The sequence below is a fragment of the Cucurbita moschata genome, unplaced genomic scaffold (assembly GCF_002738365.1).
Source record: "Cucurbita moschata cultivar Rifu unplaced genomic scaffold, Cmos_1.0 Cmo_Scf00023, whole genome shotgun sequence".
Classification (NCBI taxonomy): Eukaryota; Viridiplantae; Streptophyta; class Magnoliopsida; order Cucurbitales; family Cucurbitaceae; genus Cucurbita; species Cucurbita moschata.
In genome coordinates, this window is record NW_019268539.1 from 467,106 (window position 1) to 492,386 (window position 25,281).

General features: G+C 36.7%; 6 protein-coding genes across 7 annotated transcripts; 5 read left to right on the plus strand and 1 right to left on the minus strand.

The window, feature by feature from the left end:
* The first annotated feature begins 411 nt into the window (after nt 1-411).
* On the plus strand, nt 412-2,270 carry LOC111460437 (protein IQ-DOMAIN 31-like). Its single transcript, XM_023103707.1, has 4 exons — nt 412-555; nt 615-824; nt 895-1,266; nt 1,339-2,270. The coding sequence occupies exons 1-4, from the start codon at nt 472-474 to the stop codon at nt 2,122-2,124; spliced, it is 1,452 nt and encodes a 483-aa protein (XP_022959475.1). The 5' UTR covers nt 412-471; the 3' UTR covers nt 2,125-2,270.
* Nucleotides 2,271-4,649: 2,379 nt separating this feature from the next.
* Nucleotides 4,650-5,376, minus strand: LOC111460438. The gene has a single exon (XM_023103708.1). The coding sequence runs from the start codon at nt 5,312-5,314 to the stop codon at nt 4,823-4,825; it is 492 nt and encodes a 163-aa protein (XP_022959476.1). The 5' UTR covers nt 5,315-5,376; the 3' UTR covers nt 4,650-4,822.
* A 1,654-nt stretch (nt 5,377-7,030) lies between these two features.
* LOC111460340 lies at nt 7,031-8,159 on the plus strand. The gene has a single exon (XM_023103569.1). The coding sequence runs from the start codon at nt 7,060-7,062 to the stop codon at nt 7,978-7,980; it is 921 nt and encodes a 306-aa protein (XP_022959337.1). The 5' UTR covers nt 7,031-7,059; the 3' UTR covers nt 7,981-8,159.
* A 6,248-nt stretch (nt 8,160-14,407) lies between these two features.
* Nucleotides 14,408-15,001, plus strand: LOC111460001 (transcription factor MYC2-like). Its single transcript, XM_023103080.1, has one exon. The coding sequence runs from the start codon at nt 14,408-14,410 to the stop codon at nt 14,999-15,001; it is 594 nt and encodes a 197-aa protein (XP_022958848.1).
* On the plus strand, nt 14,998-15,621 carry LOC111460002 (transcription factor bHLH28-like). Its single transcript, XM_023103081.1, has one exon. It carries the CDS (start codon nt 14,998-15,000, stop codon nt 15,619-15,621), a length of 624 nt encoding a protein of 207 aa, XP_022958849.1.
* Nucleotides 15,622-22,250: 6,629 nt separating this feature from the next.
* LOC111459978 (pollen-specific leucine-rich repeat extensin-like protein 1) lies at nt 22,251-24,509 on the plus strand. 2 transcript variants are annotated; one of them, XM_023103055.1, is made up of 3 exons: nt 22,254-22,799; nt 22,833-23,043; nt 23,767-24,509. In XM_023103055.1, the coding sequence occupies exons 1-3, from the start codon at nt 22,468-22,470 to the stop codon at nt 24,289-24,291; spliced, it is 1,068 nt and encodes a 355-aa protein (XP_022958823.1). In that variant the 5' UTR covers nt 22,254-22,467; the 3' UTR covers nt 24,292-24,509. The 2 variants fall into 2 exon arrangements, with proteins under 2 accessions (XP_022958822.1, XP_022958823.1); XM_023103054.1 differs by having other exon boundaries at nt 22,251-23,043.
* Nucleotides 24,510-25,281: the final 772 nt, after the last annotated feature.

The following is a 25,281-nucleotide window of genomic DNA, read 5'->3' on the forward strand; positions in this document are numbered from 1 at the left end:
CTACTTTTCACCTTGAGGAAATAGAAACCAGAAATTATATTTTATTTTTATTTAAACAAAATCATCCACTTGAAAATAAAATATAAAAAATTAATTATTTATTTTGATTTATATAATTTATGGTGTCCGTTGGATGAAAGATCTGTGTGAATCTATCTCACAGATTCTGACACCGTCATTACCCCTTTCCCTATGCCCTCTGCAACACAACAAACCCAACGCATCAAAACATATATCATAATAACAATAATAACTCACTACTCTCTCATTCATTGCTCAATTACTGATTGTATAAAATATATTTTAAAATTTGTGTGTTTTTGTGTTGAGTCTGAGATTCCCACATCAATTCTAACGTCTCTATGTCACTCTCATTGGCTGCATCTCAACTTCAGCAGCAGATGAAGCAGTAGAGCCTTTAACTCTATGGCTTCCAAATCTTTCTTCTGAACATCCCATTTTTCCTTTTCAATGGGGAAGAAAGGAGGAGGTAGCTCATGGCTCACCGCCGTCAAAAGGGCTTTCAGATCTCCCACTAAAGACGATGAACAAAAGGTACCCTTTAATTTTCATCTCCTTCTTCTTCTCCTTCTCATTCATCCTACTTTCTGCAGAGGCGGGAGAAACGCCGCTGGCTTTTCAGAAAACCAACATCTCAGCCGCCGGAGCCACTCCCTCCACTCCAACCGCCTCTCCCCACTGACCACAAACATGCCAGACCGGCTGCACAACCTCTTCACCTCACCAGCCCTTCCCCTGCTTCTCCATTGGACCGCCGTTCTTACTCTGCCATTCTCATTCAAACCGCCTTTAGAGGATATCTGGTGAGCTCTCAACTCTGTAAATTTGTCATAATGTGAATGGATACCCTTCTTAACTTTTGAATTTTGAAAGGCGAGGAGGGCTCTACGGGCACTGAAGGGGCTGGTGAAGTTGCAGGCTTTGGTGAGAGGCCATAATGTAAGGAAACAAGCGAAGACAACCCTGCAGTGCATCAAAGCATTGGTTAGAGTACAAGAGAAAGTGTTGGATCACCGTATGCGGCTCTCCCTTGAAGGCAGCCGACGGTCCACCTTTAGCGAGACCAACAGCATCTATGAATCTCGCTATGTTCAAGACAAATGTGTATCAAGAGAAGGTAGCAGCGTTACAGATGACTGGGATGAACGTGCTCACACTGTTGAACAAGTTAAGGCAATGTTACAACACAGACGAGACTCTGCTTTGAATCGTGACAATATTTTATCTCAATCCTTTTCTCAACAGGTTTGAATTCATATCTCATTTCATTGTTTATAATGAACAATTGTTATGTTTTGAATACTAAACTTGTTTTAGATATGGAGGACTGGAAGGAGCCCATCAATAGGAAACCAAATGGAGCTTGAAGAAGGATCTAAATGGCTGGATCATTGGATGGCTAAGAAGCCATGGGAGAGCAGGGCAAGAGCTTCCACTGATAACAGACCACAGCCACTTAAAACGCTTGAAATTGACACCTCTCGACCATACACTTACTTGTCTCCCAACAATTTCCACACTTCCAATTACCAAATTCAATCACAAAGATCAAACATGCTTCCATCTTCCTCCCCACTCCATAGAGCCCATCACAGCCAAATCCCCATCACCCCATCCCCGTCAAAATCCCGACCGGTCCAGCAAGTTCGGTCGGCGAGTCCTCGCTACAACAGAGAAGACAGAAACCAAATTAGCCACCACATTACACCTCAAACGCCAAGCTTCAGGTCTAAACATCAACATCACAAAGGGGGTGGTTATGGTGAAACTTCACTACCTAATTACATGGCTGCAACAGAGTCGGCCAAGGCTCGAGTCCGGTCGCAGAGTGCGCCGAGGCAAAGGCCTGCAACTCCGGAAAGGGAACGAGTTGGGACTGCAAGGAAACGGCTATCGTTTCCAGTACCGCCAGATCCATACAGTAGAATGGTGGGGTGTGGTGGTGTTCATGGGAATGAGATGAAGAGTCCAAGTTTTAAGAGTGCTTATGGAAGGTATGGTGGGCTGGAGGATCAGTCTAACTATTCATCTTGCTATACAGAGAGCTATGGAGGAGAGGTTTCTCCATCTTCAACCACTGATCTCAGGAGGTGGCTGAGATGATAAACAAATCCACACAGTTGGGGAATGTAATAATTTTCTTCTCTTAATTTTCATTCTAAGAATCTAACATTCCTCTTAAATTGTATTATTTTTGTTTCTTTCATATGCTTATCGGAGTGTTTGGTGTTTGGTGCATCTCAAACAAACGTCGGGCCTACTTTTTGGCTTAGTACAAATAATGTCTAACACATCTATTGCACTAACAAGAGATCAATATGTGTACAACAAGTGTCAGCGCGTCCAAATGTCCATAAAGTGTTTATGCTTCTCATTAAGGATGATTAATTTTATTTTCAATAGTTTCACTATCTTAAACTTACGAACTTTAAATTTGTTTCAAGATAATGCTTCTGTCAATTATTCCGTTAAAGGAAGACGGAAAAATGATGTGACGATGACTTAAAAAAGATAGTATACTTGATTTAGGTTCATCTTTCATTTATGCCCCTAGTGGGTAGGAGAAAAGTCAATTGAAAGTGTTTATTGATGGACGGTAGAAGAGCAATAAAGAAAAAGAGTCACATCCTAATGTTTTGGGAATCCCGTTCCCTTGTGGATAACTTACTCGTACAATGTTAACTTCCCCCAAATTCTTTTTAATGGGTAAGGAAACGATATTTTGCCATAATCTCCAATTTTTTCCCATCCTTATACAGCTTCGTTTTGAATGTAACTAGGATTATTTGGTGTCTTTCTCCGACTCATAACTAGAAAACAAAAACAATGGTTATTTTCAAACAATTGCAAAAGTTAAAGGTTTGAAAATATTGAAGCATGCACTAAAGTTCACGAGCAACATTGATAATCGAAACATACACCTGTGCCACATCTCTCTCCACCTTCATTCTAGCTGAAAACTTCGCAAAAGGGTTATTTTGAAACTGACTTACGAAAGTTTAGGAATATTATTAAAACCTACCATAAAAATAAACCTAAAAAATCAAATTACATTGAAACTCTAAAAAAAATCAAACTCTAAAAAAGAGTTACATATATCTATCTTTGTCAGTGGAAATTTTTTTACGACTTGATCAGAGAAGAAAATGGAAACAATTGTAAGGAGAATTCCACCAAAACAGGATCACGTTATTGCAGGCATAAAAGGGTTCAAAGATTTGTTTAAATTAACAATAATTTAAACAAACCTGTAAAGTAACAGTTTCTCTTCGAGCGCACCAAGAAAGATTAAAGAGATCCCCAAATCCAAGGAGTGCATCATCTATTACTATGCAGTTTTGGAACAGATTATAATGTTGTTATAACCGTGATTTGAGGCTAAAAGAAGGAGCACAATGTATGCATAAGTTGATTTCATAAAAGAGTATCATGACTTTGGTCTAAACAATAACTTAAGACCATGTTCAGAAGACTCGATCCCCGATCCCATAAAAGTTTCCAGAGATTTATGCTATTGATAACAAAAACATCAAGTGTATCTTGTTCAAGAAAATATAACAAGGGTTGAATCTCTAAAGCTACGTCACTCTGTTGTTAGAAACTACGACTCTCCATAATGGTCTATGGAACCTCCCCTGAGGTCTTATGGAACACTCGAATAGTCCCCACTTGATCGAGTCCTTGAACAAAGAGCACCCTTTATTCTACACTTGAGTCACTTTTGACTATACCTTTAAGGCTCACAACTTTTTTCTTCGACGCTTGAGAATTTTATTGACATGACTAAGTTAAGAGTATAGCTCTGATGTCATGTTCGAAACTACGACTCTCCATAATGGTATGATGTTGTCAATTTTGAGCATAAGCTCTCGTGACTTTGTTTTTTGTCTTCCCAAAAGGTTTCGTACGGATGGAGATGTATTCCTTACATAAACCCATGATCAGTCCCTTAATTAGCCGATATGGGACTCCTCTCCCAACAATCCTCAACATTTGTTACTTACCTCTATCTCGTATTTAAGTCCGAAGCAAAGGACTCTTCCTGCAGCTTGATGAGACACTCATTCCTATTTGGACTTGTTTCTTCTTTGTCCATTATAATTCCCTATTGCCTCCTTCCTATCTGTTTCACGAATGTAGAAAGCAGATACAATCTAGTCCTAGGAAGCTTGGGAATCATATGGCTATCATTTCTGGGCTCACATGTTATGGCAAGATTCTGTCAGTTCAGTCTCTATCTATATAGAGTTCTTCTAGAGATGGGTCTTGGAAGCTTTGTAAGACTCATAGGGTGAGCAGAAATTATTAAGGTGGGTGACCTACGGTTTCTATGAGACACCGAGTAACTACGATCCTCCCCAATGGTATGATGGGTTCACTTTGAGCATCAGCTCTCATGACTTTGCTTTTGGTTTCCTCAAAATGTCTCGTACCAATGAAGATAGTATTTCTTGCTATAAATCCATGAACTTCTTCTTAATTAGCCGATGTAAGACTCTCCACCAACCATCCTCAACAAAACCCAACAAAACCCAACAGGCACAACAAGAAAGAGACACTAACCATGACAAAGAAGTAGTAGTTCTTCATCTGTTTCAACAGTCAGAACAAAGCTCAGAAGGGTTTCCAAATGGAGGAGTGCCATAAAGAATGTGCATACAATATTAAAAGTCATATATCTAGCAGTGATTTAACATGGTTTCATATTCAAATGTTGGGAACTCATTGACAATTCTAATAAACACTACATATGCATATACAATTCATTGACAATTCTAATAAAAAGAGAATGAAAGAATCATCAAACCGTTTCAGAGATCTCCTGAAGGCGTTTCTCCAACTCAGTAAGTCTCAAGCCCCAATCGTTCTTGATTCTCAGAGGCCTCACTCTACGGTTCATCTCAGAGTTATCAGAGCCGCTCCCTTCGGTGGGAGGCGGCCCGTCTTTCTTCTGTTCTTTCCCTTGTCGGGTTCTGTTTTTCTCCTTCACGGCGGCCGCCTTCTGCAGTGCCCTCAGAACATCTAACCCACTAATTTGGGCAGTCTCCAATTGCGATTCCTGTTTTCGGATGGGGCTGCGGGATTTGGGATTTGTGGAGTTCGCGGCCGAGAGAATTTTGTGGCCGAAGCTTTTGATGCTGGTACTGTTGTTTGGTGTGGCGTTATCGGCGTCGGTTTCGGGTGGCTGAGCCTTCGCGTAGATGGCGGAGACCGGAGGCGTCGGAGGCGGCCTGGTTGGCAGCGGGAGGCGGCAGCAGGACGGGCTCGGTGAGGTCGAGAAGGCAGTCCACATGGTTCTTAGTTTGTGGCCAACACCAAGTTGGGCATTGGAGGTCTTCTTTTGGGTTTTCAGAAAATTTGTGGCCCAAAAGCAAAATAAAAAAGTCAATTAACTATTTTAGTTTTTATTTAATTTTATAGTTCTTTTTTTTTTATTATTTATTCTTCCATCACTCTTAAAAATAAAATAAAAAAATAACTTTAAATGTTCAAATTTTAAAATATATATTCAAATTAGGTGTTAAATTTTAATTAAATATATTAGGTGACTCGAAAAACCTCACCCTAAAAAATTTATAATCAAGGTTGCCATCTCATCATTTAATAAAACATATGTATCTGGTAAACTCGAGAATTAGATAAATTTATAAAATAAAGTATATCGATGTATTTAAGACCATCAAAATTGGACGTTGTGGACGTGAACTCGAGCCTAAATTTCGAGCCAACATCATCAACAAGAGAAGGTAAAAAAAATATATTTCAAATATTGACATTTATATTTAATAATGAGCAAATAATATTAAACTTCTTAACGACATTGTTCGTACTTATAAGTAATTACTAATAATCTTTTATAATTACAGCCATGATTAATCAATGTTTAAGAAACCTTGGGGCACAAAAATTTAATTAGCAATTGTATTTTTTAAGGCTAAGATTCAGAAGCATTATTAAAAAAAAAAAAAAAAAAAAAAGGTGGTTGATGGTTTACTTGTGACAATATTTATAACTATATCTTATGCTATTATTTTGCTAAAAAAATTTAATATTAGAAGATAGTCAATTGAGGATGATGGTTGTATAAATTTTATTTTATTTTATTTTTATTTAATTTCATAAATTTTTATTATTTATTCTTCGACCAATGAAAATAATTTTTATTGGAAAGTAATATTTTAAAATATGTATTGAAATTCAATTATAAATCTTTAACTAAATATTTTAAAACAAAGAAATAAATATTTTTATGAGTAATATTTTCCCTATATTAAAAACAAAAATTTTAAAAAAATTATAATTGAGTTGAATTGGATTAATTATTTAATAATAGTTTGTTTTTTCAAACTTGACTCAACCCAACGAACAAACAATCTGGTAGACTAAAGTATCGTTGAATAAATAGTTACTTATCCATTAATTGCACGGTCTTATAAATATATTGAAATGAGATATAATAATTAACTAAAAAAGTTTAATTTTTTTAAAGGAACATTTTTCCATATAAGAGATGGATTGAAATGAGAGAAAATAGAAAAAATTTAAACGGAGTGGTTTTTATTTTTAAAAAATTAGGAAAAGTGTAAAATAGGTAATTAATTAATTAAATCCGACCAATTGAGGGAACATGAAAGAATGTTTTTCGAGTAAATTAATGAATTTAAAATTTGAATATTGGGGTTGATAATGTAGGTTGACTTTTGTTAATATATATTTAGTTAGTTATTTATTTGGAATATTTTTATTTTGATATATAATTGTTTATATAGAAAATATGTAACCAATAAACTGACTTACAATTCCAATTATTACCCTTTATTAAATTTAGAGAGTATATTATTTTATTTGTCAAGTTAATTAAATATTTGTTCTTCTACATTCAAACTTTTGAAATGTGTATATTTAATTTTATCCTTTATTTTTATTTTTTTAACAAATACATAAAAAATAACAACAAAAGAAAATAATAATTATTATAAAGGCTTTGACTTTTCCTTTTATTCTCAAACTCCCTCTCAAAAATTATCTCTAACAATCATGAGGGACAAAGCCAACCGCCGCAAGGCCGCCGTCGCCGTCGTCCTCTCCGCCGCTTCCAAGCTTACCGCCTATTTGGTCATCCTGTTGCTAACCTACGCGCTCGGCTACCTATCATCCTCATCCGTATCTCCGTCTAATTCCGAAATTATCCCTACTTATTCGACCCCTCAACTTTTACAGGTCACTGACGCACCTGTCGACATCGGCCAATTTCGAATCAGAACACGCTGTTCCCCACCCATCCCTCACCGACAGGTCCGTTTAACAATCCTCCAGAAGGTCTTCAAGGGGGAATCTCCATTCCTCAACTTCCCTCCGCCGCACGTGGCGGAGCTTCTGCACCCGAAGAATATCAAGGGGTGGGGCTCCAACGGCGCCGTTTTTGAGAACCTTGTGAGACGAGTAAAGCCACGGACTATAATCGAGGTGGGTTCGTTTCTGGGAGCGTCGGCGACTCACATGGCCGAGTTAACTCGGCAACTCGGCCTCCAGACTCAGATTCTTTGCGTTGATGACTTCCGTGGGTGGCCCGGTTTTCTTGACAAGTTCAAGGAGTTGTCGATGGTAAACGGCGACGTATCACTTCTTTACCAGTTCATGCAAAACGTGGTTGCCAAGAACGCGTCCGGTTCGGTTATTCCGTTGCCGTTCTCAACCGGGTCGGTTCTGGATAGCTTTTGCGAGTGGGGGATCTATGGGGACTTGATCGAGGTGGACGCGGGTCACGACTTTAACTCGGCCTGGTCCGATATAAACCGGGCTTACCGGATACTTAGACCAGGTGGGGTTTTATTCGGCCATGATTATTTTACTGCTGCGGATAATCGAGGGGTAAGACGGGCAGTTCATTTGTTTGCTCAACTCCATGGTTTCAAAGTCAAAGCGGATGGTCAACACTGGGTTCTTGTCTCTCATTAATTTGGTTTTTTATGTTTAAAATATGGTATTTACAACATAACAGACTTGAGAATCATGTAATTCCATTTTAATTTGTGTGTCATTTAAAATATATGCTCATTGTGTGTGTGAGATAGTGTCAGATCAAATCACGATCTTTTATGATATGCATCACTGCAAAGTTTAAAAGCTTCGATACAAGTTTTTATTTTAAAATAAATGGGTGACGGAATGAAATTCAACCATTTAATATTAAAATGCGTTAAGTTCATAAATCAGTTGTTCCTCCTAAATTTGTTACAAAAAGTATACAAATATTCAAATATAAAAACATGAAACCAAAATAATAACATGAGTTAATATAAAATACTCAATAAGCAGTGTAGTAATAGGCTCTAATCGTTTCCTTTTATGGCTATATACCACTTCTATAAGTAAATAGCTACCTATGGCTAACTTTGGGTTTTGTAGCTCTAGCCGAGCTTCTATAGGGTACTGAACCCTCTTACTCTTTGTTCATTGAGTTATAGCCCTATCGAGGTTCTCACTAAACTATTGACCCTCATTTTATATACTTGTCGTATTTGGGCCTTCATCATCTCACGAAGGCTTGTAACTAGCTTCCTTGGAGCACATACATACCCATATTGGTTCTCTATAGGGTCTTTGGGTGAGTTTTTAGCCATAAGTTGAAACGTTATTGTTTGTGTTACATACTTAAGTGTCATGTATTTATAAGTCATGACCTCTCATTATTTCCAATTACAAAGTTGTTAAAACATCGTGAGAAATATCACTTGATACTCGCCGACTAAAATGGATTACTAGACGACTCCTTAATAGGCCACACATCGTTTTTTTAATTGATTAATAGATGACTCCGTAATAGGTCACATATTGGCTACTACACTCATATGAACCCTTACCATGTGGGCAAGTTCACGACCCTGACTAATCCATCTCTTCATAAACTTCTATGAGCAACTACAAACCCCATTCCTATGACAAGTTCACTAATAGGAGTTACTGGCTTAACTACAAATCCTTACCTTGTTATAGAGACTCTAGGGGGTGACCCCATCACTGGTACCACCATAAAAACCTTTGCCACGGGATGAGTTCATGATTAAAAGTAACTTTGAAACAACATAAGAAAATACTAACTTAAGACTAAGAAAATAAAATACCACTATCCTATGCACATGTCATGGTCTCCACTTATGATGCCTTCGTCAGTCGTACATGGGTGACTTGTCTTTACCTGAAATAGAAGTAGCACACGACTTGATTATTATAAGAAATACTCAGGAAACGATTCCACTATTGGGGTCATGGAATGCAAATACATGCAACTTATCAGACCTATCGTTAAAACCATCATAAGGGCGACCTTTAGTCAGGACAAAATTCGATGTTAGTACTTCCCTACATACGATCGACACGTGCGAGCGTGGGTCCCAAGCGATTCGCACACTCTTAGACCCATCATAGTCGAGCTAGTTGTCCGTAGTGACATCCAGAGGTTGTTAGCAAATTCCGAGTGTCCTGAGAGGCATGATGATCATCATCATCATAGTATGCGCGTCCGTACTCCTCATCATAAATGGAGAAGTATTTGGATGTATATGAACACACAAAATGCACGAGATCTCTATTGTTTTGTTCTTTAAATCATCCTTGTGACACAACCCTATATTCACACATTACTTTAAGTAACATGCATTTATTGGCCTTCATATATTTATCATCATTAACATTAACTATGGTTGTGTCTTTAAAAACTCGTCTTCATAATGCATTGTGACATTTAATACATGTACATCATCTTAATATGGAACATCGTAATATTAAGTCATTTCATCATCACATTTCTCACACCATCTTGTTATCATGCACCATCATCATCATGTCAAGATCATGTACATCATCACACCATCATCATCATGTCAACGTCATGTACATAATCACATCATCATATAACATCATCATATAACGTCATCACATCATCGTATAATGTCATCACATCATCAAATAATGTTATCACATCATCATATAACGTAATTGCGTCACATCATCATATAACATAAAGCACAAATGGCACGTGCAAGGGCCACTGGACATGTGTCATCATACATAAGATAAGTCTTCTGACCAAGTTGATGGTCAGACCACTTACTTGATTGACCTTAGCCAAAGTTCTATTAAGCTCCAAATTTGCTCGCTTACATCCTTTGAATTTCTCCGAATATTGTTTGTTATAATATTATTTTCATACAAACTATTTAAAAACTTCCCAGATTTTTCCTTTTCTTCCTCTTTCTTTTTTAAATTCTGATAACCCGTAGTTTGACCAATTTTAATGGATTCTTACTTTCTTTTCTTTCCTAAACAAATGGCTATGTCTATGTATCATGACGATTTCCTACAACAAGTAAATGGTTCTTAGTATTTAATTTGTAACTAAAAACTAAATAAAGGAAAGAAATGAGAATCGAGATAAATGAAAAGAAGATCTAACTAATCTACACGAGGTTGAGGTATTTGTGAGGTATTTGTGAGGTATTCTAGGGAAGGGTGGTGAGAGACTAGTGGAGAGATGGAAATCAGTTTTTTTAGGGTCGTTACATCATATGCCTCTACAAAATGTTTAATCTCGGAATAACTCAAATTCTCCTTCTAAGAGTTGCCTAATGAAAAATTCTTAATCAGCATACCCTAATCCATACGAGTCATAAACATTTTTTTGCATACATAAATCTTTCAAAGTTTTTCCTAATTCTGTAATATATTTCATACTTATTCTTAGTATTGTAAATGAGTCTCATAAATTTTAGCAATATTTTGAGTTTTTAAGGTCTTGAAAACATCTTAGAATTATCATATGGGTACTCTGATCCTTTCTTACCTCAAATTTTGATTTAAATCCTTAACATATTACAATGGCCTTGTAACTTTATATAATCCATTTAACTATGATATAAGACTCCTCATCAAATTTCATGCCATTTAGAGGTCACTTTGGTCATAAGCTAGTGGAACATAATTATAGGGGCATTTTACCTACTCTTGGTTTAGCCCTTTTATCATAGTCTAATGATCACCAAATTCCATACATAACCTTATAATGTCATATTGAGACTTATTCTAAAATTTCATGAGCAACAAAATTCATTTAGTAGATTTGCTCAGGCTCTTGATTGAAATCAATATTCATATAAATAATGAATAGAAAGGTTAGAAAACCTTCCAAACCTTAATTTCAACTTTAACTTTTTTTCACCCTGACTTGTTTACTTCCCTTGATTACATTAATAATTTAACCAACTTTATGCATTATATTGTCTTTTGAGTCAAATTTTCTAAAATTTGCTAAAGGTTTACTCATTGACCTGTTCATACATCTTCGAGATCTCCTTTTAACAATTTTCCTATAACTATACTAAAAAGGCACTATAAATTTTTTCATACAGATACTTAAATTTCATATTCACATATTTCATAGTGACGAAATTTTCTTTCAACACTATCAACTTATCTATAGCATACTATAAGATATTGTCGTCTATCAAGCTTCCTTGGTTGTTTTCATTTGAAACTACTTACTCCTTAGTATAAGTTGGTACACTCCTTTCTATCTTTATGGTCATAATATTGCGTGTAAAGGATATTTAGTACTAAATTATAGTTTACCTTATATATCATATTTGATATTTTATTAGAAGGCAAATATCTAAATATTTGTCTTCTTACCATAGGTATTTTTCCATGTATTGCTACTTCCCTTTATTATTCTTTTTATATCCTTGTAATTTATTTGATTATATATAGATAACTTTCACATCATTTAGGTGTGGTGGATAATGCAAACATCTTCATGGTATCAGAGCCCTTTTGGTTTAGCAACCCTGATGCTTTCTTTTCAATGTCTTCTGAATCTTCTACTATTCTTTTCCACCACCACTGCTGGCTTTGACGCCGCAGAGGCAGTCGCTATGGCTGCCGCAGGTGGAGCCGATTGATTACTCTTCAGCTCCACCCTATTGACCTTCAAATCACCTTTCGTCATACTCTTGTACATACAATCTCACCTTTACCAACCCAATCGGTTTTCCCTTAACCAATATAGCCTCTTTCATTTTCTTCCCAATCTCCCCTTCAACGTTCACAAAAACCCTCTCATAATCCTCATCAGCATTCTCATAAAAAATATACAGAATCTTGAGAAGGCTATCGATCTTCTACAGAGATTTAGCTTTGAAATCTAAGTGCCGCACGTACCTCTTTGCCAACCAAGTCGCCGCCTCCCTTCGCCAAAATTGGCTTCTTCGCCCACTATGGCAACTCTTCCGGCTTCAACATTGTCTTTGTCCCTTACTCTAGGTTTCCCCCTTCTACTTCTTGGGTTAGAAATATTATCACCGGAGACAAGGCAACATCGTCGCTGAGCGACGATCCCTCTTCATGATTCTCGTCGGAGCCAAGGCAGCATCGCCGCTAAGCGACGATCCCTCTACAATTTTCGATGGCCAAGAAAGTGTTTCTCAACCTTTTTTGAATTTTTCAGATCCAAGCTTCACGTTCATTCAAATTCGACACTCAGCGTGTAGGGGGTGTTAAGGATATTTAGTATTAAATTATAGTTTACCATATATATCATATTTGATATTTTATTATAAGGCAAATATCTAGATATTTGCCTTCTTACCGTAGGTATCTTTCCATATATTGTTTTTTCTATTTATTAGTATTTCTATATCCTTGTAATTTATTTGATTATAAATAATGAACTTTCACACACCATTTAGGTGTGGTGGATTAAGCAAACATTCTCATGGTATCAGAGATTTTTCGAGCAACCCCGATCCTTTCTTATGAGAATGTTTGCATAATCCACCACACCTAAATAGTGTGAAAATTTTATATTTATAATCAAATAAATTACAAGGATATGGAAAGAGTAATAAATGAAAATAACAATAAATGGAAAGATACCTACTATGGTTAAAAGACAAATATCTAGATATTTGCCTTATAATAAAATATCAAATATGATATATACAGTAAACTATAATTTAGTACCAAATATCTAGACTTATTCTAAATATCCTGGTCTAGAAGAGGCATAGAGAAACACTTTCTTCCCCATCGAAAACTGTAGAGGGATCGACGCTTAGCGGCGATGCTGCCTTGGCTTCAGCGAGAATATGTCTAACCCACGAAGAGGGATCGTCGCTCAGCGATGATTCTGCCTTGGTTCCAGCGAGAATATGTCTAACCCAAGAAGTAGAAGGGGGAAACCTAGAGCAAGGGACAAAGACAATGTTGAAGCCGGAAGAGTCGTCACATTGGGCGAAGGGGCCAATTTTGGCAACAAAGGAGGCGGTGACTTGGTTGGCGAAGAGGCCAGTGTGGCGCCTAGGTTCCAAAGGTAAATCTCTGTAGAAGGTCAATAGGTTTAGGTTAGAGTTTCTGTGAAGGATGAAGGGAAGATTGGGAAGAAAATGAAAGAGACTATGTTGGTTGAGGGAAAATCGATTGTGTTGGAAAAGGTGAGGTTGTATGTACAGAGTATGGCAAATGGTGATTTGGAGGTCAATAGGGTGGAGCTGAAAAGTAATCAATCGGCTCCTCCTGACGACTGCCCTTGCAGTGTCAAAACAGCAGTGGTAGTGGAAAAGAATAGTAGATGATTCAAAATCCATTGAAAAGAAAGGATCGGAGTTGCTAACCCGAAAAATCTCTAATACCATGAGAATGTTTGCTTAATCCACCACACCTAAATGTTGTGTAAAAGTTCACTATTTATAATCAAATAAATTACAAGGATATGGAAATAGTAATAGATGGAAAGAATAATATATTGGAAAGATACCTATAGTAAGAATGAAAATATCTCGATATTTTCCTTGTAATAAAATATCAAATATAATATAATAGTAAACTATAATTTAATACTAAATATCCTTTACATTGTGCATTTTAACTATGTTCGAGATGTCTAATTAAAACATCTGGCCTTCCTTAACAAAATCATTTTTATGAGTTCAAGGCTAAGGAATGGAATGGTTTTTATCAAATGATAAGTCTCTCACGGCTTGCGTATGCATTTCTTAATCCTAATAATAAGGTCACTTAAGGAGTGTTTTTAACGCATTAGTCTTATTTTTTTAAGTAAGGGTAAAGCGCCCCTGCACCATTTACGACTATGCAATGACGTTTAGGAAACTAAGTTAGGGTAGTTATATGCATGTGTTTTCAATGCAATTACATCTCTTTTGTTTTATCAAAGTTTGTGTTCATTTAGTTTTAGATAACTCGTGACTAATAATTAATCACTCACTCTTTCTTTGTCTCTTAAATCTCACTCAATACGTTGTAGGATAACATAAATGCTGCAATTTCCCAACAACGCCCACCACTTACTTCACTTACCTTGTGAAACACGGCCATGGAGGAGCCAGTGGTTTCCCCCTCTTCCTCCTCTCTCCACCATCGCCTCCAATTCCTCCTCCACACACCGCCACTCCCCTGGGCCTACGCCATCTTCTGGCAGACCACCACCGACCACAGTGGTGCTGTTTTCCTCTCATGGAGCGAAGGCCACTTCCAGCCCTCCCCTAACTCCACTTCCTCCTCCTCCCCTGAAGACTCCCACAGCCCCCCTCTCCTCCCCGACGCCCCCCTCGACCTCGAGTGGTTCTACATGATGTCCTTAACCCAATCCTTCGCCTCCGCCCATGGCCTTCCTGGAAGATCCTTCTGCTCCGGCGCGGCTGTCTGGCTCACCGGCCCGGACGAGCTCGAGCGGTACGACTGCCAAAGAGCCAAGGAGGCCAAATCTCACGGCATCCAAACCCTCCTCTGCGTCCCAACCCCTTACGGCGTCCTCGAACTCGCATCCCAACAGATAATCCCCGAGGATTGGGGCTTAGTCCAACAGGTGAAATCCGTGTTGGAGTCGGACATACCCAATTTCAGAAACAGCAGCAGTCCACTTCCGTTGTTGGAGCAAGACGTCAATTGGAGGAGATTGGGTTCATGAGCGAAGCCCCGGGTAGGGGGAAATCGAGAAGAGCAGGGTCCGCAGGGGAATTGGAGCTGTCGGATTCCGACAGCCCAGTGGGGAAAGCGGCGGGAAAAAGAAGAGGGAGGAAACGAAACCACGTGGAAGCAGAACGGCAGAGGAGGGAGAAACTAAACAAGCGATTCTACGCGCTCCGGTCGGTAGTGCCGAACGTGATGGACAAGACGTCGTTGCTGTGGGACGCGGTGTGGTACATAAACGCACTAAAGGGGAAGGTGGAGGAGATGGAGTTGGAGTTGGAGGTGAGGAAGTTGAAGAAAGGGGGAGAGGAGGGGGTGGAGAAACAGAGCACCACGACGTCGGAGGAGGAGGAGGAACAGGGGAAGGGCAGCACTCTGTTCGACGTGGAGGTAAAAAGGATGGGAGGAGGGGACGCAATGGTGCGAGTTGAGTCCCATAATCAAAACTGCCCTTCCGCCACATTGATGGGAGCATTAAGAGATCTGGAAGTTCACATTCACCACGCCAACATCACCAATGTAAACGATTTGATGCTCCAACATGTTTTGATTAAGCTTCCCCATGCCTTCTCCACCGATGAAGCCTTCAAAGCATCTCTTTTATCTAAATTACACTAAATCCTTCTCCTTCCAATCATCCTATGCATATCTATCTATCTATCTCTTCGATTCTGCCTCATCCTTCTTACTCATTTTACACAGAAATAAGTTCTCTTCTTCTCTGTTTTTTTTCTTTTTTTTTACGAGTTTTATTCTTCTCTTATTAGCCATACTAAGCCTGGTTGATTACATATCTACATATCGAGTATTTTAAGAAATACTCGGTAAGTGACCTACTATTGGAGTGCAGGAGTGAAGGAATGTAGACACATGCAACTTATGATCTAGGAACCTATCATTTAAAAGTTATCATAGGGGTTGCTTTTAGTCTGGAAAAAAATTGGCTGTGTAGTACTTTCCTACACACAACCCACACGTGCGAGTGTGGATTTTCAGGCAGTTTGCACTCCTTGGACCTATCATAGTTAAGCTAACTGTATGTAGTGACATCCGGATGTTAGCAAACCCTTGAGTGTCATATTAGGCATGATCATCATCATCATCATAGTCTGCGCATTCGTACTCATCATCATCAATAGGAAGTATACTAATGTATATGTACACACAAAATGCATAAGGTCCCTATAATTTTCATCTTGAAATCATCTTTGTGACACAACCGTAGACACCGTTCATATATTACTCTAAACAACATGTAGGTGTTGGTTTTCATATGCTCATAATCATTAACTTCATTTAGAGTTGTGTCTTTAGAAAAATGAATCACGGTCATAATGCATCATGGCATTCAATACAAGCACGTCCTCTTGATATGGAAACATGTCATGCCTAATCCATCTCATCATCATACAATTTTACGTCATCATATTAACATACATCAACACTATTATGTCCTCATCATAACATCATACATCATCATCATTACTTCATCGTCATTATATCATTATCAAATAACGCTGCATAACATCACACATCATCATCATTACGTCATCGTCATTACATTATCATCAAATAATGTCATCATAATATCATACATCATTATTATTATATAGTCAGCGCATCACAACATATAAAGCATACATCATCACTGTAATGTCATCGTTATCACATCATCATCATATAACGTCATCATAATATCACACCTCGTTATTATAATTTAGCCAAAACACATCACAACATATAAATCATAAATGACATGTGCCAACACTACTAGGCACGTGTCATCATACATAAGACAAGCCTTCCGATCAAACCGATAATAAGACCACTTACTTGGTTGAATTCCGTCTCTCGAAGTTTCTCCATTTATCATTAGGAGTTGTTTCTTAATAGAATGTCCATTTTGTTTCGTTAGTAATACTAATTTCTCAACTCACTAACATAAATTGAGAAAATGGACCTTATATTGACCTTAATTGCCTTTATTAAGGCCATATTCAGTTCCGAGAGGGTACAAATATATAAGAATCTGTATCAAATAGTGAAAATAAATGGATTTCGCGCAACTAAAGAATGAAATAGGTGACTGGAATGAGACCTGTGGACATCTCTAAAGGGTGCATACGAGATAGGTTAATTTATGTTTAAAAAATATTTTGGACCAACTTGAAAGTTAGTGACATGAACCACTCGAATAATGTTCACAACTCAACCTGGATTTTTAAATTGGGGTGACATCTATTTTTTTTAACTTACTTTTTTTTTATGAAAAAAAAAATCTATTTGTCTATCATACACATTACCTTATCAACAAAAATTTCATAAAGTTTAAATATCAATCTTTCAGGAGTGATAACACATCATTGATATTGGTTATAAATATCGAATATTTTTAATATATATAATAATCTTAGGGTAGCATTAGGTTGGATTGTAATTCTTTCGGGTAGTTGGGTTGACTTAACCAAAAAAATGACAACTCACAAACCAATTCTAATTTTCAATTTTTCAAAAATTAAGTCTAATCTAAATTAAAAATAAAAAAATCTAACTCAACCTAACTTTTATGATTTGAATTGGGTAGTCTAAGTTTGTTGGATTCTCGAGTCAGATAGAACACCCGAACAATTTGGTTTACTATTATAAGCCCTACCTAGTATACCCTGCACATTATGTTGAGTTTATTTGCGTTATTTTCATTATTTATTTTAAAATTTATAAACGAATAATGAAGCAAGAGAGTATTGCCTACTTTTGAATAATTGAATAAAACTGAGTTAATATCATATTTTTTTTTTTTTTTTTGTATGAAAGATGCTTCAATTATTTGAGCTATTGAGTAAAATGATGTTAATTATACACCTAGATTTATAACAAGAGCCCGAAATTGATTATATACGTAATTCTATAACAAGGAATCCATTTGCTCTATGAACTTTGCTATAAGGTTTGAAAATACATTCAATATCTTCCTTTGTTTCATATTTTTTTCACTTTCTAAATCTCAAAATATAATATCAATCAAATTTAAAATCCACTATCTATTAAAATTATATAGTTTTACAACTCAATTAATTTAAACCATGATTTTTGTTTGATTCCATTTAAATCCAACCGTATTAGCATAAAAAGTTATTATGTTTTTTTTTCTAATTAAGAAGCGAAAAATAGAGAGAGAATTAGATGCAAACATGAGTTTTGTCGAGAAAGCATTCAAGTGTATATTTGTTGATATGATAACTAAAGAAAAGGGTGGAAGTGTTGCGATCCAACAAGTAGAAGATGCTATACAACGAGAGATGTAGTTTTTGATGAACCATTTTCATGGTGGTCCTCAAAGAAGAAAATCTTACCAAATTCAAACAATATCGAAGAAACTCTACAATAGAAGTTAGGGGAGCAAACTACACAGATTTAGTCAAATGCTGATGCAGCTAAAAGATCCAAGTGACATTGATGTTGACGAATAAGAAGTGTCTCGATCAAGTGAATCTGATGAAAAGGAAACAACACATCAATAGCTAAGTGATAAAAAAGAAACTAAAAGTCAAATCCTACTTATGCCAATACAGCTACTTATACCAATTCATGCATCTAATTTCATTCGAGGCTTAAGTGAATCATACTTACCTAGTTGTAGTGAGATATTTCCTTGAGCTAGGCTATAGAGAACTCACAACTCTCTATTTTTGACAAGTTTGCAGAACCTATAACCAACCTAAGATTTAAGTTAAGAATAGGGTGTTAGAACTTGTACGATTTTACGATGTTCAAGACAAGATGTTTTTAGTAGACTAAGTATCCTTGGACCATGAAATACAATCAAAGAACTAAACCTCGGTGCTCCCTGAATATGGTTAGCCTCAAGAGCTAATCTAGAAAGTTTTGATAAAGGAAGTCCAAATTATAAGCCATCAAGATGCGCTAAAGCACTTAGTTTACAACCACGACATTTAGGAACATCCATATAACTTACCGTGTCTATTAGTAGTCATGAACGATATCACTAGAAACAGAACACTTCTCATTTACTTCATTACATTATTAGTGCTTTGAGTGACTTAGATTAAACTTAATAGTGTCCCTACTTAATGATAGGTTCAGGAACCCTTACCATTGAGCTTGACCCATATTGATAAGATAAGATAGTATATCGAGGCTACCCTAGAATTAGTGTTACTATCGTGTGTGAAAATAATCAAGGGCCTTCTAAATAAGGTCATTCCGTAAACCCGTCCTAAGTGGGGACAAGGGACCACACAAGTAAACTCAATAGTTGTTTGGTACATGGGTAGCGCTCCTAGATTCAGTGTGACTTTTATGGTCATGTGAAAAAGTCATCAATTAACCTTACATATATAATGTTTAGATTTATGATGCCATAATTTTCTTTCATGGGATTCATTTGTGATGAGGTCTCGCCTCTAAGGTTCAAGATATTGATGATTCACTTCCTAAATATAATGTAAGTTAGAAATTAAGAAGGAAAAGTTTGTTTACCCCATAACTCAAATAAGCTGTCAAAGAGATCATTCGGCACCCGTATAGGTGAACAACTTCCAATCCTCAATTGTGTTTGTGACATGCTTGAGAATTACCTCAGGAACTTTAAAGCCTCTCAAAGCTTAGGAAGTTACCGAACTTAGACTTAAACTTCCTAGAGCCCAAATTAAAACCCGTGGTAGCTAATTAGGTCTTAATGTTAGTAGACCCTACAAGTAGGCTACTTACTAAGTATTTTTATACTTGTAATGATCTTGTTTTCTATTAGAAATATGGTCGCCAATGCATGTATGATATGACTATTACATGTGAAAACGTTCATTTGAAATATTTTATAAACGATGTCATGGAATTAGACGTTTGTAATAAAATCTTTAAAAACAACATAGCAGAAAATCAATAGAATGAAGTTTAAATAAAATAAAGTAAAAATAAAATAATGTCCTGATCTAACCTAAGGGCTACATGTAACATGAAAACATCTAACCTAACTTCAATCTCATGACTGCCACCACGACATTGTCACATGTGCAGAGACATCTTACCTTTACCTTTACCTTTACTTGAGTATTTTAAGAAATAATTCGTAAGTAACCTCACTATTGAGGTCAGAAAATACCATGTAATTATGTTTAGGACCTATCATTTCATAAAAATGTTTTATGGCTTTGAACTCTGCTTTCTAGTCGGGCTAAATTGGATGTACAGTACTTCTCTACACATGACCCACATGCACATGGACCCACCAGGTGAGCGTATACGTTTTTGGGCATGTCGTTTAACAAGCGCACGCTCACGCTGATGGAGCCACAGAGGGAAAGGAGTCCAGATAATATAATGGAGTACATAGATATCAAAATGTACATGTCCGTACTAACCCAACAGGGAAATATTGTGATGCACGTGACATACAAAAATGCATGAGATTCCTATAGCTTAAAATCATAGCGTAAGTTTATGATGCAAGTAAACCCTTCTTTCATTAATAACAAAATAGGCATGTGAATCATTCATACATAATTCTTGTCATATCTTTCGTACTTAACATAGCTTAGATGACATGGTGTATGGAGGTTTATGCATCATATCAACATCATAAACGTGGTTCCACAATATGTCATAATCACATTATAACATAGCTTATAAATTTGGCATAGCACAACATAGAATAACATAGTATAACATGACATAACGTAGCATAACAATCATAATTATGACACTATGATGATGACGATGATGATCATGTCTCGCATGATATCTAGGAGTTTGCTGACCTCTGGATGCCCGACTACGGACAACTAGCCCGACTATGATGGGTCGAAGGGGAGGGAGGGTGCGAACCACCTAGAGACTCACGCTCGCACATGTGGGTCGCATGTAGGAAGTACTACACATCTAATTTTGTCAAAACTAGAGGCCACATATATGATGATGGTTTTAACGATAGGTCTCTAATCATGAACTGTAGTTTACCTTCCGTAACCCAATAGTGGGCCAGTTACTGAGTATTTCTTAAAATACTTAAACCATGTGTACTTCTATTTCAAAAGGCAAGACACTCTTGTACGGTTGACGATGACATTGCAAGTAAACATCATAGCACATGCATAATATAGTTGTATTTAAATTCTTAGACCATAGGTTAGCATAGGACGTTTTTCAATTTTAATATTTATTTGTTTTATTTAACATTCCATATCTCCTCTTAAAGATGGTTTGAAACATGTAAGTCCAACGTATTTATAAAAGAGTATATTATTACGACGGTAGCAAGTTTAGATTAGCAAAAATCTATATACTACCACATAGGGAAGAGAGAAACTTCAAATTAAATTTTAGGACAATCTTATTTTATTTTTATTTTATTTTTGCTGGATTTTCGATGTTTTAATATGGATTTCTTTTTAAGTAATCCTATATTGTTTTGATCAATTTGATTAGATTCTCTTTTTATAATAACCTATAAATTGATTATTGAAAACATGATTATTAAAAGTGATTCCTTTCCACAAAATTTCTAGATTTTTTAATTTCAATTTGGTCTTCACTACTCCTAACTTACAAAGTTATAATCCAAATAAAGATTGTAGTAATCGACGTTCTCACTCTATTTTTGATGAAACATTCTAGATTTTTTTAAAACTCTTTTTTGGTCTTTCATACTCATAAATAAAAGCTCCCTTGAGACTGAATAATTATAAATTTGGTACCATACGTGACATATAAGAAGCTTATCTACGACTTACTCTGTCTAACTCTAATAAGATTGATGAGACTATTTTCAAGTGTTCACAATTTGTAAAATAGTGTATTCCTCCCCGACAAGCAGCTCCTTATCTTCTTTGCACACGAATACTCGGCCCTCCCACTCTAAGTTTATATGCAATAAAGACAAACTATAGGGAAGTAGTGCAAACATTTATATGCAAAGTTCACCTACATCTCTACCATCCAAGCTACTTATATAAAAGACAAGAACATAATATGAACAACTCAATTGAGTAGCTCCCTATAAAGTAAACCCTGTCCTCTTGTTTGATGGTGACCTTTGAGGATGCCCTTCGCTTTGGAAGCCCTCCTTTCCCTTTTATGAGCTGTAATGGTGGCTTCTGAATCTGATGCTTTTCTTCCCCCCTCCCCTCTCCCCCACGCCTCCATTACAAAGAAAGGTATCTTTCCCGCTGCCAACACTCCATCCATTCATGTCCAACGTTGAGAATTATGCGGCTAGGTGTTTTGAAATGGAGTTGTAGTTCTTAAACTAACAGAGTTCGCTAAAAGGGAACGTTTTGGAATTCTTATTTTTTTCAAAGAATATAATGTGTTTTTGTTGATTATTTTTCTTTTTATTGTTCATTTGTCAACTTTGTGCTGTTCATTGTTTCCACTATAAATAACTTCACACGCCTTGTCTCTTCCGTCATCGTCCATTATAATAATTTCATTGCTATTCTTAATTTAATGGCTGGTCAGCTCCCACGTCCATGGTTCCGTTTGGGTTCGTTGACTCGACCAACAACCGGCGCAACTACCGGTTCAGGGACGGACCAACCGCGCCCAGTTCCAGCCCGGATTCGACCGCCCGTAATCCGGACCGCCTCCTTTACTGAACCGGCAGAACCCACTACCCCACAGCCATCAAAATCGCCACCGCAAACCCCGATGAAAAAGGCAGCATCGCCGCCTCAGTTGCCTCTCCCTGGCTCACTAACCCCTCCGGTGAAAAAGCCCGCATCGCCACCGGCTGCAGCGGTGACGAGACCTGCTCTTCCGTCGCCGGCGAAACATATTAGCCCGAAGGGGAAAAGTGGTTCAGTTGTAGGGTCTCCGACGAAGAATGAGTTGGTTAATAAGGACAGTAGCAAACAGGCAAGTCCGGTTTCATCTCCTTTAGTTCCGAAGTCCATTCCGGCAGTTCCGACGCCATATCAGTCTCCGAAGCCGAAAGCTGCGGCGTCTCCGCCGTCACCACTGACTTTACCGCCGCCACAGTTGCAGTCAGTTGATGAGCCTAAACATGAGAGTATTCCTCAAGAGGTAGTGTTAATTAATTTCACTTTTAATTTGATTGATTGCTATATTTTTAATATTCCTTTATCATATAAATCAGTGAACTTTTAAAAGCTTTAATTAAAGGTTAGTATTTGTCCACCTACTTCTTTATTCATTTTTCTTTTCTAAATTTCAAACATATTTATTTTAGGCTAAAGTTATATAGAAAAATTGGATCTTTGATTTGTAAAATGTTTTTTTGTACTGACCCCATCAATCCAACTTTCCGGTTGTCTTTTTAATTATTTTTCTTAATCTTTGTAAAATAGTTGGGTTGGTCCAGTTAACTAGATAAAAAAAATGAAAAACTTTCGAATAAATTTGAATTTTTAAATTTCTAAAAATTCAATCCAATCCAACCCAAATCTTAAAAAAATTTAACTCAACCTAACATTTATAGTTTGAGTTGAATGGTTAAGATTGATGGATGGATTGTCACTTCTAATAAAAAAAATTATTTAAAAAAAATTAAGACTACAAAACATAGAGATATTAAACTGTTCGAGTGTTTCATAGGCCTAAGGGGAGATTCTATGTTGTATTTTGTTGGAGGGGAGTATTGTTGGGAGGTATGAAAGCCTATGCTCAAAGTGGATAATATCATACTACTGTGGAGAGTCGTGATTCCTAACATAAATGACTATTTATCGTGTTTTGCAGGTAGAACAGAAGACACTAACATAAACGACTATTTATCGTGTTTTGCAGGTAGAACGGAAGACAGTTGTTTTCCAAAAAGTGATGGACAAGGCATCACAAGGTGAGCATGACATCACAAGCTACCATACTCATGCCGCTGAATTTGGCCAAAATGGGAAGCAAGAACCGAAAAAAAGCGATGAGGATGAAAGCAAAGACAAAGCAATTGGAGCTAAAAAAGCATTATTAGAGTCATCCAATGATAAAGACACAAACACAAACACGAGAGTTATAACAATGGCAGGAAAAAACAATGGAGCTTCCATGGAAATATTCCTCTCGGACAAAAACAAAAACAAAAACGAAGACACGACAAACAACAATCTTAAAGACAACAAAAGTACGAAGAAAGCAATTAGGACTCGCAATGGACTGCCTATGAAAGCCTTTTTTAACAGCAATGTTCAAGGGATAAACAATTCCATTCTGATGGACTCCAAATTCACCCACCATGACCCTGGGATTCACCTTCTGTTTTCCCCCATGCCGCCGCCGCCATCTGCCGATGCTGAAGATGATAAAGGACACCAATGAAGCTGTTTGCTTTCCTCTGATTTGTGCCTTCCAATTAATCACGTGTTTTTTTTTTCCTTCTAATTTTATCTTTCTGTTGTTGCTTTGAGAGAATAACACATGGGAGTTAACTGAGTGTATTATAAATAAGCCTAGTGAGTGAGATTTATGGTATCTTAACGCTTAATTTAGTTCTTATAATAAAATGGGCTGATAGGTATCTATTTACTTTATTGGTATATTGATAGGGACATTTGATTTTTGTCATGATTTGGATGGTTCCTAGATGTAGTAGGAAGAAAGGAATAAGAAAGAACATAAGAACCAAACAAAAATAGTAATGAAAATGATTTTGTTAAGAAATGTTAGCGATGTCTTTAATTTTGGAGGTATCAATTTTCAACTATTAATTGTGTTTCTCGCCATGATTCCACAGCAAGGTATGGAAATTTTGGGTTTCAAAACGTTTAAAATGACGAAAGCGGAAGTAAGATCGATCGATCGCACTCACATACCAATAAACAGAAATTAAACAAAAAGATATAAAAATTTACGTGGTTTCAGATAGAAGAAATTCCCCTATATTCATGGGTAGCAACCAATCTCAATAAGTATTTATAAAGGGTATATTTTTCACTTTCCCATTATAAGTCTCTCAACAAAAAGTTACTCACCAATGTCACTCAACAAATGCAAAAAATCACATTCAAACTCAATACTTTAATCATCTTAGACAATTCTTTATATAGGCACAGAGACATTAACGTCATATATGAATCGAGATGATTCATATATCAAAAGAGAAGATGGACTAAGAAGGATTATGAACCAAATAAATGAAAGTTAAGAACGAAAATAAAGGTCAATACATGCACAAGAGATCTTCATCACAACTTACAAACATTATGTTTGATAGCTAAATTTCGAGGGGAAAAAGTTTTAAGAATCAAGTTTTGATTCAAGACTTTTGTGTCTCTGAAGTTAAAAAGATGTCAAAATGTGATTATTCCA

Excerpts from the sequence above, each read along its gene's own strand:
- LOC111460002 (XM_023103081.1), top strand. The coding sequence starts at position 14,998 with ATGAGCGAAGCCCCGGGTAGGGGGAAATCGAGAAGAGCAGGGTCCGCA.
- LOC111460437 (XM_023103707.1), top strand. The coding sequence starts at position 472 with ATGGGGAAGAAAGGAGGAGGTAGCTCATGGCTCACCGCCGTCAAAAGG. Across the intron at positions 556-614 it reads CTAAAGACGATGAACAAAAG|AGGCGGGAGAAACGCCGCTG; the intron begins GTACCCTTTAAT and ends TACTTTCTGCAG. Across the intron at positions 825-894 it reads CCGCCTTTAGAGGATATCTG|GCGAGGAGGGCTCTACGGGC; the intron begins GTGAGCTCTCAA and ends GAATTTTGAAAG.
- LOC111460438 (XM_023103708.1), bottom strand. The coding sequence starts at position 5,314 with ATGTGGACTGCCTTCTCGACCTCACCGAGCCCGTCCTGCTGCCGCCTC.
- LOC111460001 (XM_023103080.1), top strand. The coding sequence starts at position 14,408 with ATGGAGGAGCCAGTGGTTTCCCCCTCTTCCTCCTCTCTCCACCATCGC.
- LOC111459978 (XM_023103054.1), top strand. The coding sequence starts at position 22,468 with ATGGCTGGTCAGCTCCCACGTCCATGGTTCCGTTTGGGTTCGTTGACT. Across the intron at positions 23,044-23,766 it reads ATGAGAGTATTCCTCAAGAG|GTAGAACGGAAGACAGTTGT; the intron begins GTAGTGTTAATT and ends CGTGTTTTGCAG.
- LOC111460340 (XM_023103569.1), top strand. The coding sequence starts at position 7,060 with ATGAGGGACAAAGCCAACCGCCGCAAGGCCGCCGTCGCCGTCGTCCTC.